We start from the raw sequence: 15,515 nt of genomic DNA, 5'->3' as shown, positions 1-15,515 counted from the left end.
TTGAACAATTGATTACAGTTTAATTAAAATGAAAAAGGATGCTTCGACGTATATTGCAAGCAAGTCTACCTATGGTTAAAAGTAAGATAACCATACCTCACCCAAGAGCACAGAGTTTCATGGTTCTGTCTCATTTCTAATTGGTGCAATTTGAGACATTTCAGTCGCCCCCTATATAAAATGTGTAAAATTACATGGTAAAAACCACAGGTTTTGAATATGAGTTTCAAAGCTAGGCAAATACGACAAACCAAAAATAGTAGTTGAAAAATATGTTGATTTTCAGCAACATTAACACAGGAAGTTAAGAGAACTTGATATTCATAGACATGAAAGGTTTTGAAAGCATGAAAAATTGGCTCTTGGCAGATTTGAACCAGGGTCCAGATTAAAAGGTTAAAGATTTACTAACTGGACTACACCACAAAATATGTAGTGAGGAGAGTATACAAAGACATTGAATACAAAACACTTTTCTTAAATTATTAAGGGGGGAAAAATTATTTTTATGTTGATGTCTATGCTAAGCAAGACACCGTTTTTAACATTGCAACAAAGCATTACAATTGCCCCAATGGTACCACCCATGACACAAGCTACCCTGCATATACAAAATGGACATCAAAACTGCACAGATTTAAATTCAAAGACATTAAATATAAAGACAGTATGAGGAAAATATGCTGTTGATGAAAAAAATTACTTTTGTACCTCAAAAATGAGTAGAATTGGTAGAAAAACTCTGGCAAGTATGAGTTATCAGTTTGTCCTTTGGCAGGCAGAGAGGGATCATCACAGACCATGTGCATTATGAGTTTCATGTTACAAAATTTTACTTACTACTAAGCCTGTTTTAGTGATAAAAGATCACAACAGAATCAAGTATTTGAAGGTAATAAATAAATGTACAAGCCAAAAGACTAATTAGCAGGTAAACAAGCAAAACCACACAATGACAGATACATTTACAAAAAGAAAAGAATATCAGTAAAATAAACAAAACCAATGATAAATATTAACAACAATAACGACAACAACAACAGTAGTAGTACCAAGAAGAAGAAAAAAGGGGAAAAACATTATCAATTTCCATTAGATTCCTAAACAAGACAGCCATCTCTATCATGTGAAGGATAATTTAAATCAAATTCCCACTTTGATCAATTAGGAGCTAAATATATTTTATTATTGTGCAACCAGATATTCACAGTTTAGTTTCCTCTGCAGATCTATGTAATGTAGACTAGCCTATGTGTTTGAATATTTTCTCTTCTTCTTTAGCTCTTTAGTTGGGTTTCATAAAACAAATTATATTAAAAAAAGTGTATTTTCCTTTCGTATCTGTTAATAATGGAAGCATGTTATGTATTAAGGATATCATTTGTGTACTTTTTTATGTACAAGAAACTCCTTTTCTTCTAACACATGTGAAACTCAAATCACAGCTGTTAAATTAATAAATGTGTATATTGCAACAGTCATTTTAGGTCCTGGATGATCAACACATCTAGGAACTGTATGTCTATAGCTTAATGTGGCACTCCAATTATAATTATTTAATTGCTACATTGATGTTTGGGGCCAGATGCCCTTCTTCAGCGTGTATATTTGGCAATATCACAAAGAAAGCCCACAGGTGGGGTTAATTATAAGTCAGCACATGCAGACATATACAGTGCATCCCAGCAGGGGGAGCCAACATTTTTAAGTCACAAAATCACAGTCATATGTATTAAAATCCTGAAGAAATAAACAATAACAACAAAGATAAATCAAATCTAATCTAATTAAAATATGTTTAAAAAAACAAAAACAAACAATATATGTATATATAATAGTGCTGGGCATAGATTAATTTTTTTTAATCTAGATTAATCTCACTGCAATCCTGTAGTTAATCTAGATTAATCTAGATTAAAATTATAGATTTGAATTTTGCCAGAGACATTCAAAATAATATCTATCTATCTAAATGATGAAAATGCATCACAAAATGCTTGAGAAAGCTGTTCTACTATAATATTTGGTAAAGAAAAATAATGTTCCATAAGATTTACTTTGGTGTTTAACTTTATTTTATTTTGTTAAACACAGACATTTAGGAACAGGTTCTGTCTCCATGTGGAAAAAGCTTTTTCCTGCTAACTGGAATGAACAGCAGAGGGTGCAGCCTCTGATAACATGACCCTAACTGAACTGTGGGCCTACATTAGAGGTCATGAAGAAGACCATTAACGGTCAGCAGCTTTGTGACACGGCTTGAGCCAATCACTCCAGTCACTCAGGCAGACCAGCTTCCGCCTTGTTCGCGCCCCCTCCGCGTAATTCGACCAGGTATACATCCGCGCTTAAACAACAAAGTGAAATTGGTGCCTTGCTCACTGTATAGACCCAACTTAGTGAATAGTTTATCGCGCGATAATTTCCTTATCGCGCGATAAGAATCCCGCGTTAACGCAGCACGTTAACGCCGTTAACGGCCCAGCACTAATATATAATAAATAATAAAATAGATACATTAAATAAAAAATATTAAATAAAATAATAAAATATTACTGAATGAATTTAAAAAATACAATTAAAAGAAACACACAAAGGAAATCTCATTTAACCCATTAGGAATGAGGGCGTCAAGGTGATGTATCAATTAAGTCTGTCTTTGGAGAAAGATTTTGTCTCTGTTGCCTTCTCTTTGTGGTATTTAGCTCAACAATTCATGCACAAATTCAACCTTAAAAGTTTGAAAGGTGCATATTTAAGTGATACTGAATTGAAAAATATGAACACATTATATTCATCAACTATTTGGAAGACATTTTGAAATTAATCTGCCTGTCTAAAGAAGGTGCCCTCTTAATGATCACAGTGAATTTGGACAATGATGGTGAACAACACATATTCTTCTTATGTTAAAAAAAGTTTCTGAGAAAATTTAAGTATTGACAAATTAAGAGGGTGCTGCACAAATACTGTTGTGATAGGTTTTGTAAATGTTTTATTGGACTTGGATGATGATAACACAAGCACCGTTATTGATATGCTTTTATGAACAAATAAAATGAACCTTGAGCTTTTTATTCCATGCAATCTGGAATTCTGCACTTTGATCTTAAAAATCATTTGCAGTAACTGCGGTTGTGACTTACCCTATCAGGCCACCACTGAGACCCAATCCCATTGGGCAGCTGGCCAAAGTAAATCATATGATCAGGTCAAGAGAACTTTGTTCTCAGAACAGAACACGTCATGTCCCCTTAGACTGTTTATTTATCCTGAGATTGACAGTAATTAACCATTGGATCTAACATTAGTGTTCCAACACGCACAATATTAATGCTGTCCAATTCTTTGCTCAAATGGATCTGTCATCGGGCTAATCGCCAGCTAGGACAGAAATAATATTACATTATGTTACCACAACAGCCCTGATTATTAACAAATATAGATATACATGTGATTAACTAGATATACAATAGAGTGCAATGAGCAAGGCCTTATTATTATTGTTATTTAACACTTCTATTCTATTCTTTATTTATAGAGATTTTTTTTAGTTTATCACACAAGACATTAACAAGAATTAATCTCAAAGTACAAATATTATTTTAAGGATATTTTTGGTGCGTTTTATTTAATAGATAGGACGGCAAGAGTGTGAAAGGGGGAGAGAAAGAGGGGATGACATGCAGCAAAGGGCTAAGGCTGGAATCGAACCTGTGGCTGCTGCGGCAAGGACACAGCCTTTAAACATGGGGCACCTGCTCTGAGCCACCAGGAGCCCCTCAAAGTACAAATATGAACGGAAATGTAACGAGACATGAGAGGAAGATAAAAAAGAGAGAAGAAAGTCACAAAACAAAACAGAAAACAAGAAAACAAAACATGTGCATCATAGTGCATTTTAGCACATGTAGGACAGACCACTTGTGGAGGTATAAATTGAAAATTCCAGGCCAGGTAGATCATTCACATAGTTCATCAATGGGTCCCAGGTTTAGTAAAATCTCTTGATGGAGCCGTTGAGAGTGTTTCTTATTTTTTCCAGCTTGATGTTGTGCATCACATCCTTGATCCATTGGCCATTAGATGGGGGCTGATATCTTGCTGGGATCTGTTTACATCTGACACATGTAGGGCTTATGTTTGGGAATAGTCTTGCAAGTTTAGCTTTATCAAATTGTAGCCGATGGAACACTTTAAACTGTATTAAGGCATGTCTTACAGAGGATTAAGTAACCTGAGAAAGAGCCATGTCCCATTTCTCATCTCACAGCAAGGCCCCTAGATCATTTTCCCATTGTTGTGGAATATGAGATATAGAGGGATTATATCTATTCATGGTCTTAGTGTAAATCATTGAGACTCTACCCTTATTTAGAATATTGACCTTCAACAAAGAATCCAGACAAGGTAATGGGGTGGGGGGTTGGAACATTAGCAACCCCCTTACATTACCTTTTGCGTAGTCCCTGATTTCTCAGTTACAAGGAAAATGAGTATCAGTCAGTCTGAATTTTTTGGATAATTGTTTAAAAGCTGGCGAAAGTAAATCATAAATAAACAGGTCCTTTATACTACCTATACTTATCATGCCAAGTTTTGAAACCTTTATCATCAAAGATGGTTGGAAAAGATGATTATTCACTATTTGTGGATGAATAAAAATGTTCTTAATACCCATGCACTTTTTGAACAGTTTCAATGACTGGGTTACAATTTTATATTAACTAATGATGGTAAAGATATGCAAAGCAAAGAAGGGAGTGAGTGCTGCTTGCTTGTGATGGTTTCAGTTTGCAGCCAGGCAAGGGCTGTACCATTCCAGTGCTTTAACCACAGGCAGATAACATTAAAATTTGCTGCCCGGCAATATGAGTGCAGGTTCGGGAAGGAGAGGCCACCTAGGTGTTTTAGTCTTTACATAAATTCTTTCCTAATGCGAGCCAATGTATTATTCCAAATAAATAAAGAGACCATGTAGTTGAATGCCTTAAAAAATGATTGTGGTATGAAAGTTAGTGTTGCTTGGAACTAATATAAGAATTTAGTACAATACTCATCTTTACAGAGTTTGTTCTCCCAATAAGAGGCAGCGATAAGATAGAGAGGCCTTATTATTTGTTTGTCTCTGTGCCTTGTACTGCATACTGTTTCCATGTGAAGACATCACCTTTTGTGTAATATGCAAAGGGTAATATCAGTTTGATCACACAGGCTTATTTATTTTAAATTTTTGGCACTTTAATTTTGTTGGCACTATACTCGTTGTTACTGCTATTTAGTAGTAACTATTAGCTATATAGCTATATACTATTTACTTTTGGAAAAACCAATTATTTTACAAGTATGGAAGCTTTATTAAACGTTTACCGTAAAAACTTGAATTAATAGACCAGGCTGTTATTTGCTGAAACCAATGAACTCAACAGGCTTATATTTGGGATAAGTGCTTATATGGACAGGCTTCAATTTGTTTCACATAAAACTGTTGCTCAGCAAAGATGGGAAATACAACACAATCATACCATTTAATCAAACCTCTTTTTTTGCATCTCTCTTGTTTACTCTGCTGGTATTACTTCTTCTTTGGTGCTCATGGTCTCAGTAAAATGAACTGAATGATGGAATTGTAGAGACTAGCCATGAGTGTAGCATATCCATAGGGACAAAAGTTTAAACTTTGATATTTCTAAGTGTTATCAAAGCAGCTAATTAACATTATCTCCAGTGGGTAGCTAACAAGGTTTTTATACATCTAAACAACTCCTGTAAAAATGAATTGCAAAGTAATCGGGCATCTAATTGAGACATGCCTTTATTTATTCAAATGTATGGCCACACTGAGCTAGTAAAAGGGACCCGGTGTCTAATTGGGACTAGGCTTATATTTGAAGTTTTACATTATGTGGTGTCTATCTGTTGTGTTGTGATTGGTAGATCTATTAATCTTGTAAACTAAATGGGTGTGTAAGACACTGCAAGGTTAGTAATTAAAGTAGGTATGGGGAATGAAGACAAAAATGGAATACCGACTTGTGTGCAGCACTCGTACTTCATACCACCCCTGCATAAATCAGTGCCCCGCTTGGGTCACCCCAGTAAAAAAATGTCTAGACATGCTCCTGAGGCTCTGAGGTCTCTGCATGTGAAATGTCAGATAATCAATATCCACAAATATCTGTGTGTGTGTGTGTTTGTGTGTGATTGTGATACTGTAATTAATTAGGAAACATAAAGTAAACAAAGCTAAGAGACAGCGTAAGGGGATGATGTTGAGCTTGTGCGTTAAACCTCAGCACATCAGTATTGCATAGTATGTATTCGGCAGTCAGTAGTTACTGCCTTGATCATCAACTTTCAAACATCAAACAGGAAAAGGTGAACAGGGAGCAGTGGTGGTATTTTACATAGCTGTAGTTTAGATAATGTTTATGAGGCAGGAACTGCTTCTACAGCAGTCAGCGATAAGGCACCATCATTTCTTCTCTGGTAATGAACTGACCTCAGGGACTTTGATGGCTGTTCATTATAAAACACTGCTGAAAAGGACAAAAGCCTGTCAAAATTTATTACAGTGCCACTCCCAGCATACGCAAATGTAAGTTATATGACTATTTTATCATTAGAAACATAAATCATTTATTGGTGTTCAAAGGAGTTATCAGACATGTAGCAATATTTACTAATAACAAGCCATTTTAATGAGTATGTCCAATGTTCTTAAGCTTCAGACTACAAAGGAGTGATAAAGTAATGTAGATGTAAGCTACAAACATGCACTTCAGCAATATTTTGTACAGCAGACTTAAATGCATAAAACATTTAAGGAGAGCAAGGCATTTTTATTCAGATTATCTACATGTCCTTGGACTATTCACTTTCCATTAATGATAAACTGAGAAGGAAAGGAGTTGGCAGCAGAAAGTTGCATCAGAAGAACAGCTCACGCTTTGGGAAATGTGCTGATTCACTTTCTTTTATAAGAGTTTAGGGGACAATGTTAATATCACGCAAAGCTCAAAGACATGGGGTACCCTGCTCGCCACTGTCCAGTGTAAAAAAAATGAACCTTGTTTTTCATCGGAATAGCTCTAAAAGGTTACTCTATAGATAATCTCAGTTATTAACTGGCAACCAGCTTTCTCCTACCATCAGTCTTTATTCATATCCAGGCTTAACACATTCTGAAAACAAAACAAAGAAATATGTTTGTAAAAGCACAAACATGAGACTGATTCTAGATCTCACTCTGGAACAGAGAGCCAATAAGTATTTCTCCTTAAAAGCTGCAGTATGAACAAGGGGACAAATTATTATTTGAAAGAATGGCTCACAATCATAATAATTATCCCATAATTGCAGTTCCCTCAGCTATGTGGAGCATTTTTTGCATGTTATTATCTTATTTTTTTTCATTCTGTTGCCTCCAGTGGCCAAAAGTTCCATTAATGGCCCCCATCATGTGAAGAATGTGCCAATTTTGTTTTGCATTTAATTGGGCCTGTCTTTTCAACAGTATGTATAAACTGTAACATAACATGATGTGTTCCATTTTACATATATTTTCTACACTCAGTACGTTTACATGCACAGTTAAGTGAAGTTATGGTTACAGCTCAATTAAGCCATTTAATTGGACTACTGTCCTTATCCCAGTATACAAGCACCAGGGAAGAATCCATTTATTAACAGGTTGCATGTCAAATGGTGACAACTTTTTGGCACTGTACATTTTATACATATGCAAGTTTTCTGTCTTGTTTTGTATTACTCTATTCTTCTTCTTTTTCTTTTGTTTTTCCCGTATTTCTTCTATGAAATATGCTGTTCGACATCTGGGTCAAAGCCTGTTAATCCTACTCTGAAAATTCCACTTAGTGCAATTTCAGTCGGACTAATATGTTAACATGTACTTTAGAAGTCCAGTTTTAGGCGGACAAACACAATAATTCGACTTCTGCCCTTTTGTATTATGATTCTGTATGGCTATGTCTTTGTAAAAACAACTGCGTTTGGGGGTAAAAAGCTGTTGAAAACACAATGATGGGTCTCCAAAAAACATCCGGTTTTTATGTAGTATTTTATTGTGCATAAAATAGTGGTTTGCAGTGGACAGTGTCAAGCCATTAACCATCCTCCCATTACCAAATGACAAAGTTAGCTCATTACAACATAACTTGAAAATCATTGTTATTAAACGTATGAAACGTGCAAATATAACATAGTTATGGTTTGCAGAATCAAACAATGCAAACATTTTATTTTAGGGACAAGTCTGTTTTTAACTCTTCTCATTAATCTATGATATACATATGTTCTAGTTGTAGTCTTTGCTAATGTACATAAACAACTTCATCAGCTCTTTGTGACTCAGTGAAGAGTGGTAAAGCCTGCAGAGCAGATATGTGTAGCATGACTAGGATCATTTTAAACAAGTCAGTCTGAGGTGATGATGTCCTAGGACAAGAGTTCTTAACATGCTGAAAAAATTAAAACCTGAACCGAACTGACCCACATGAGTTTAAGCCCGAACCTGGCCAGTCTGACATCACCACAGAGAATACAGAGCCTGAGCGCGATCAAGCCCGAACCCTAGTCTGCTTCAAACACCCGAGACACACACCTGTGTGGCAGCGCAAGTCATATGAGTCTGCAATGCAAAATGGACCAGCTCTGTGGATCACCAGCTCTCCACACTGTATTTCCTCGCAAGGGAATTTTACTACTCTGGTTGGGAGAAAGGGCAGAGAGCTCAACATGGAGCCTGGCTGCTGTCCGCTGCTGAAATAGTAAATGGTATTATTCACTCAATCATTATGTAATATCTATAACTATATGCTAATAATATATGTTTTGATTTTCATTTAAATAAATAAGAATTGAATAAATAAAGGATAGGGTGTTCACTTTTTAATCTTTTTTTTTTTTTTTTTCACAGCCCAAGCTTCTACCTGACCGGACCAATTAATGCACACATTCGGTCTGAACCTGACCTAACCTGTTGGGCTTGTTGGGACTTGTTGGGACCCGTCAGGCTCGGGTTGAGTTTGAGAACTCTATGGGCAGCTCTAAAACATTGTTGAGCTGTGTTTCCATGATAAAAATAAACTACACCTGCTAACAAATGATCAAAACACAAACAGCTTGATTTGCTGTTTACTATCAGTGCTCAGAAGATCACAGTAGTACATTAGTAATATTTTCTGCTTTGGTTTTATTTGTATTGACATTTATCAGTACAAGCTTTCAGGTCATGACCTAGACTGAGTCATATCATGTACAGAAATATGCTGGTCTGTTACCCTGTCTCAATACCATATACTAAAGCTTATCACCACATGCCAATTCAGGTCTGATTTTACTTATCTTATCCTTTTTTTGTACCTACAACATAAAGAACATATAATAATTGCTCACCTACCTTTCATGGTTAATGAGGAGGGTCTATATCCTGCTCCTGTCTTGTATATAAGAAGATCCAAAACACAACCCCAGTGGTTCCATCTGAAATCCCAAGGTAAGCTTGCACTTGGAATTTAGAAAAAGCAATTCTCTCTCCTCTCTTGCACTTCCAAGAGCTTCTTCGATGTACAGTGGAGAAATTTAGATCTAGTTTAGTATGATTTTTAGAGTTAAACAAACGTATACAGTAAATTTGGGACAAAGTACTGCGGTTATGTTTAGGGCTGGATTGGAAATGATTAAAGAAGTAAAAAAAAAAAGATTTTAAGAGAAACTATGATGGTTCACATTAGTGGACTTTGTGCACTGGTGTAAAATTGTTTCATGTTTAATCATATCATTTTGTGTCTTTGTTTTTTCCTTGACATATCTGGAGGTTTTTTTTCTAGAAAAAAGTTAAAGTTGTGAGCTTTGAAATCACGATGACCAAGCTCACCATTCTAGCAGGTAAACAGTCATCAGTGCTTTACATGACCGTGATGCCTTGATATCATGATACATTAAAATCCTTACATGGTATCCATTCCCTAATTTCTATATCTCTTTAGGCTTGTGCCTGGTGATGTGCCAGCTGGGTAAGTTCCACTTGAGTACATCTTATGACATGCTCATGAAACTACATATTTAAGTTTTTATTGACACTGGCTATGACTAAACTAGGCCTATATGTCTTAAAATAATTGAGGTTTCATGAGATGTTGAACACAAATGTGCTTTCACTTTCCAGCAACTGCCTCCAGGATGGCTTGCTATTTTACCAACTGGTCCCAGTACAGACCTGGAACTGGGAAATACACACCTGCAAATGTGGACCCCTTCCTGTGCACCCATCTGATTTATGCATTCTCCATCATCAACAACAAAAATGAGTTGGTTACCTATGAATGGAATGATGAGACCCTGTACAAGGCCTTCAATGGCCTGAAGAGCAAGTAAGAACTTGTATTTCCACAATATATAATATCCTCCACAGGTACTGCAGCTTATGCTTCAAACTGTCTGTGGGTGACCAAAATTGGAAATGAAGTGAAATGAAAAAAATCCAGTTTGGCTACAAATGCTGTGTAGGATAAACAAGCCCTTGCAAACTCAAAAATTCTGCATTAATCTAATCATATCAAACCATGTGTTTTCCAAAGGAACCCCGGTCTGAAGACCTTGCTGGCTGTTGGTGGATGGAACTTTGGCTCAACTCAGTGAGTGCCTCTGCTTTATTTATCAAGTTTGTGCTTCATTACAAAAATACCATGAGGAGTGTTAAATCATTAGCTCTGATGTATTTCAGGAAAATGCTACTAAGTGATGTTTAACATTACACAAATTTCCTCAGGTTCTCCATCATGGTGTCCACTCCAGCCAACCGTCAGACATTCATCCAGTCTTCCATCAAATTCCTGAGGCGTCATGGATTTGATGGTCTAGATCTGGACTGGGAGTACCCTGGATCTCGTGGAAGTCCTCCAGTGGACAAGATGAGATTCAGTCTGCTCTGCAAGGTTTGACATCATCCTCACCCACTCCCTCCCCACCTTCACTCCCCAATCCAGTCTCCACAACATGCCAAATCAGGATTCCCACCGATTACAAAACTTTCTTCAACACCAAATTCAAAACATATTGAGTTCAAATAAAACATTGTAGGACCAGGCTGTACACCCTAAGGTACTATATTCATTAGCGTTCAACATACCATAGTATTAAGCAATGAGTTTAAACTTTTTAGTGTGAGGCGGGAGGGGTGATGGAATGAACTCATGAGCCATAGGGAACATATATTTATTGCACTGATAACAATATTTTAGAAAGTCTCTTATCAAGTGTCTTCAATTGCAGGAACTTGTTGAAGCATACGCAGCTGAGGCCAAGGCCACAGGCAAACCTCAGCTCATGCTTACTGCTGCAGTGTCTGCTGGAAAGGGAACCATTGATGCTGGATATGAGATTGCAGAGATTGCCAAGTAAGCTACTGCAGATTTATTTTTTTGGAAATGTGTGATTTTAAATCAATCTTTGTTTTCAATGATAGGTTGGTAGCTCATCTTAATCAGTATTTCATATGCATTTCAGGCACCTGGACTTCATCAATGTCATGACCTATGACTTCCATGGAGCTTGGGAGCGAGCCACTGGACACAACAGCCCTCTGTATCGTGGCAAACATGACAAGGGAGACCTCATCTACTTCAATACTGTAAGAAAATTAGTAATGTAATGCAGGAATACATAAATTATGTTGGTCCAGTACCCTTTACAGCTTGGCTGAACCAATTTCACATGTTAAGGTCTGTTTACTTATTACAGGAAGTACTCTTCAGACACAAGTACAAGTAAGAATAACCCTGATAATGTCACAGTGTCTTAGCTTTGTTCTGGAGAATAGAAATTTGCAAAAAGCCGTTAGAGTTTGAAAAATCTGGGAGTTTTCCAGGCACAGAGGGTTTAGGGTTAAATATAGTTGGTTGCATTATGGGAAAGGTGGGGTCCAGCATTGTTAAGTCTTGACACTGACTAGATGTCAGGATATTTCATCCTCTGCTCAAAAGTCTTTTTAGAAGTGGAATAACTAATCCCCAGAATACCATTTAATTTCTGAAAAGGATTGTCATTTGCTACAGGCCTTGAGTCTATGTCATTCATCCCTCCTTTTCTATTTCAGGACTTTGCCATGAAATACTGGAGAGACCAAGGCACCCCAGTGGACAAGCTAATGATGGGATTTGCTGCTTACGGTCGTACCTTCCGTCTGACATCATCAAACACCGGTGTTGGTGCTCCAGCTAGTGGTGCTGCATCAGCCGGCCCATTCACACGTGAAGCTGGATTCTGGTCCTACTACGAGGTAAAGTCTAAACAAAATAAAGTGCATACTAACACAAGTAGAATGGATGGAAAATGGAACGCCCCAATGGCATTTCATTAATCTGGTCTTTTAGGTCTGCACCTTCCTGAAAGGGACTACCATTCAGTGGATTGATGACCAGAAAGTTCCCTATGCCAGCAAGAACAGCGAGTGGGTTGGATTTGACACCAAGGAGAGCTATGAGATTAAGGTAGGAGGGAAAACATTATACAGGGATCACAGCTTCAGGGTTGGTCTGCAGGGTTGGAGAGTCAGTTATTCCTCAGTTTTTTTGACATGTCTTCTTGTTCAATTCACAGGTTCAGTACATGAAGGACATGAACTTTGGTGGTGCCTTTGTTTGGGCCTTGGATCTAGATGACTTTAAAGGAGAGTTCTGTGGACAGGGAAGCCATCCTCTGCTGTCCCATCTGCGCAAACTTGTCAATGCTGGTGAGTCTTGCTTCTCTTTTTTTTTATGAGCCAGTATGTTCAAAGCTCTCCATGGTAAGACAGGTATCACTGTCATCAAGCACAGTGTTTGACAGGCTTTTGGGAAAAACACTGCTACCCTGCTTAAAAAACTGTCCATCTGATATAATATCTTCTTGTTCTTTTCATCTGTTACAGATACACCTCTGCCTCCATCAACCACAACTAAGAAACCTGTTGTCACAACCCCCAAACCTGTTGTTACCACTGCTGCACCAGCCACCAAAACAACGGTCAAACCCAGTGGTACCACCAATGCTCCATCCACTAAGACCACAATCCCTATCCCAGGACGCGGCTTCTGCAAAGACAAGGCTGATGGCATATACGCCAACCCAGAGGACAACACCAGCTACTATGTGTGTGCAGGCAGCAGAACCTACCTGAGGATGTGCGGAGTCGGCACTATCTTTGACGACAGCTGCAAGTGCTGCGTGTGGCCATAAGAGTTCATTCATTAAAGGCTACTTACTGTCATCTCAGTACTACCTATACAAGCTGAATGCCTGTGGGAAATGATTTGTCTTTTTAATGGTCTTTGATCATAACATTTTGATGCTTAGAAAACACCTTAAAATTCAAAATGTAAATGCTCCATGAGAATAAAACTATTATGACAAATCAAAAATTTGTTTCATCGATAATTAAAAGCGAAAATTATGTCTATACATTACGCTACACACATACGTTTCACATGAAGAATTATATCAGTAGTATAAATGTTCAAAGCAATACAGACAAAACTGCCATTTGTGGTGGGGAGGGGGGGAGGGGGGGTCACATTGGTTTGGAAATGTCACTAGCCACTGCAGAAAAGTTGACTCCACCTCATTAGGTGATGTCATTTTAAAAGTGTCGTAGTCTTACCTACATGGGCAGTGCATGTTACTCACCCACCTACTGAGGCCTGTACACTTTAATGCTTTATTGCATTGCATGATGAATGTGGCACAAAATGGCATCTTTTGGCGTCTACCAGCCATTACTTCTGGTAACAGCAGAATGCTCTTTGGTCTCCCACAGTCAACTTGATTGTTACACTAGTGATTTCTTAGGAATCTTTAGACAAGCTAGCAAAGCCACAGATAACATAGTAAGCTCCACAAATGACACTATTACAAAATATCAACAAATACCATCACAAAAGCATTTGCTGTGGTAGCTTGGAGCCTTCTATAGCATTTATAAAAAAAACCCAACATTTTATTTAAAAAAAAAGGCAAAACAAAGTTATCAAAGTATTTTAACCAAGCTTTATGAATATCAACCTACAACAACAATATGATAAAAGCTGTGTGCATGGAACGTTGCTGGATGGTTTCGGAAAAGAAACCTGTCGTGGTGTTATTATATGCCGGCAGACAGTATGTCCATTATGCACATGGGCGGCATCACTTGAAAATGCGGCCAGATGGCACCTGGTGCATCTTTGTTTCAAGTTAGAGTAGTTTGTTTCTGTTCTTTTAGGAAGTTAGGGGAAAGACACTGAGTCTGACAACCCTCTGTGGGCTGGCTCCGCGACTTTACACCTTTTTGTTCCTTTTGGCGGGAACCTCCACCCCTCTTGTTCTGTTGATTGTTTGTTATCATTTGTTTCTTCTTATTTTCAGAGAAACATCATGGCGGGGGTTTAAACCAGTTAATTTACCGGTATTGAATAAAGTTTTGTCCTATTTCGGTGTTCAACTGTCAGGTGCTTTCATATGCTGCGGTCTTTGTTGAGCCTTTTGTTAGTTTTAATATAAGCCATAACATATTTGGGGGCTTGTCCGGGATGCCCGCTTAATTAGTGGTTTCCTCGGTTTTTGTGTCCGTGTCTGATTTTTTTTTGGCATGGTTGTTTGTCTTGCAGACAGTGTCATCGTGACTTTTTTTGGCTGCAAGTTGATTGTGTGAGTTACACTTTTGTGTTGTTGCTTTGACACTTTGTTTGGTTTGCTGTGATTTGCTTTGTGCATTTTTGTTGTTTTTACGCACGTGTGGGACACCACTGGGTGTCCTGTTTTTTTTCCTGTGCTGCCTGCCTTCTCCCGCGCTGTTCGGTGTGAACGACTTTTTCTTTTTCTCGCTCTCCCCTTCTGCGCGCTGTGTTGTTGCCGAACTATGGGTGCATTGTTGTTTTTTTCCCCTCTCTTCTTGTCTTCGGCCTTTTTTCGTTTGTGTTCGGTATGGAGTTCAGTCTTGATGACTTCATTGCGCAGCCGACCCTTGAGAAATTCCATCGCTGCATGAAGGAGCATTGTATCCTTCTTGTTGATCATTTTAATGTGCCTGTGTCTAAGCAACTGAAGAATCGAGTTGTTAAATCTGAGTTGTTTTCTGTGCTGTCTAATAAGGGGGTTTTGCCCTGTGATGCGTGTTCACCTGGCGGGAGTCTGTCCGTGGGAGGGAGGAATTTGGGGGAGGTGCTCCATTTGGAGGAGCTGGAAATTGAGATGCGCCGCTTTGATTTAATAGAAAAAGAATTGAGTAGATTTAGATTAGAGTTGATTTAGAGGAAACTACGTGGCAGCTATATTTAAAGGAGCTGGAGTTACACCGCTCCTCTTCGCCTCCACTGTCTTGTTTTCAGTGTGATGAATTTGATGTTAATAAATGCCTCCGTTTGATCCCGCTGTTTAAGGAAAGGGACATTGATAAATATTTTACCTTGTCTGAGCATGTTGCGAATACTCTACAGTGGCCTAGGCATGGTTAGCCTTTGCTTCTCCCGTGTGTGTGC

General features: G+C 37.9%; 1 protein-coding gene across 5 annotated transcripts; it reads left to right on the top strand.

The window, feature by feature from the left end:
* Positions 1–9,884: 9,884 nt before the first annotated feature.
* On the top strand, positions 9,885–13,357 carry LOC121950233 (acidic mammalian chitinase-like). Of its 5 annotated transcripts, none has more exons than XM_088071610.1 (12): positions 9,885–9,909; positions 10,011–10,037; positions 10,190–10,394; positions 10,602–10,658; positions 10,793–10,958; positions 11,296–11,420; positions 11,530–11,653; positions 12,119–12,301; positions 12,396–12,512; positions 12,622–12,754; positions 12,932–12,970; positions 13,037–13,357. In XM_088071610.1, the coding sequence occupies exons 1-12, from the start codon at positions 9,885–9,887 to the stop codon at positions 13,237–13,239; spliced, it is 1,404 nt and encodes a 467-aa protein (XP_087927736.1). In that variant the 3' UTR covers positions 13,240–13,357. The 5 variants fall into 5 exon arrangements, with proteins under 5 accessions (XP_087927736.1, XP_087927731.1, XP_087927726.1 ...); XM_088071605.1 differs by having other exon boundaries at positions 12,932–13,002; positions 13,066–13,357; XM_088071600.1 differs by having other exon boundaries at positions 12,932–13,005; positions 13,066–13,357.
* Positions 13,358–15,515: the final 2,158 nt, after the last annotated feature.

Source organism: Plectropomus leopardus, chromosome 2 (genome assembly GCF_026936395.1).
Source record: "Plectropomus leopardus strain MGB_pleo_1.0 chromosome 2, ASM2693639v1, whole genome shotgun sequence".
Taxonomy (NCBI): domain Eukaryota; kingdom Metazoa; phylum Chordata; class Actinopteri; order Perciformes; family Serranidae; genus Plectropomus; species Plectropomus leopardus.
This window is presented reverse-complemented; position numbering and strand designations above follow the sequence as displayed.

Coding starts and splice junctions, on each gene's coding strand:
- LOC121950233 (XM_042496175.2), top strand. CDS start 9,885: ATGACCAAGCTCACCATTCTAGCAG. Junction 9,910..10,010: donor CAAGCTCACCATTCTAGCAG/GTAAACAGTCAT, acceptor ATATCTCTTTAG/GCTTGTGCCTGGTGATGTGC. Junction 12,513..12,621: donor AGGAGAGCTATGAGATTAAG/GTAGGAGGGAAA, acceptor TTCAATTCACAG/GTTCAGTACATGAAGGACAT.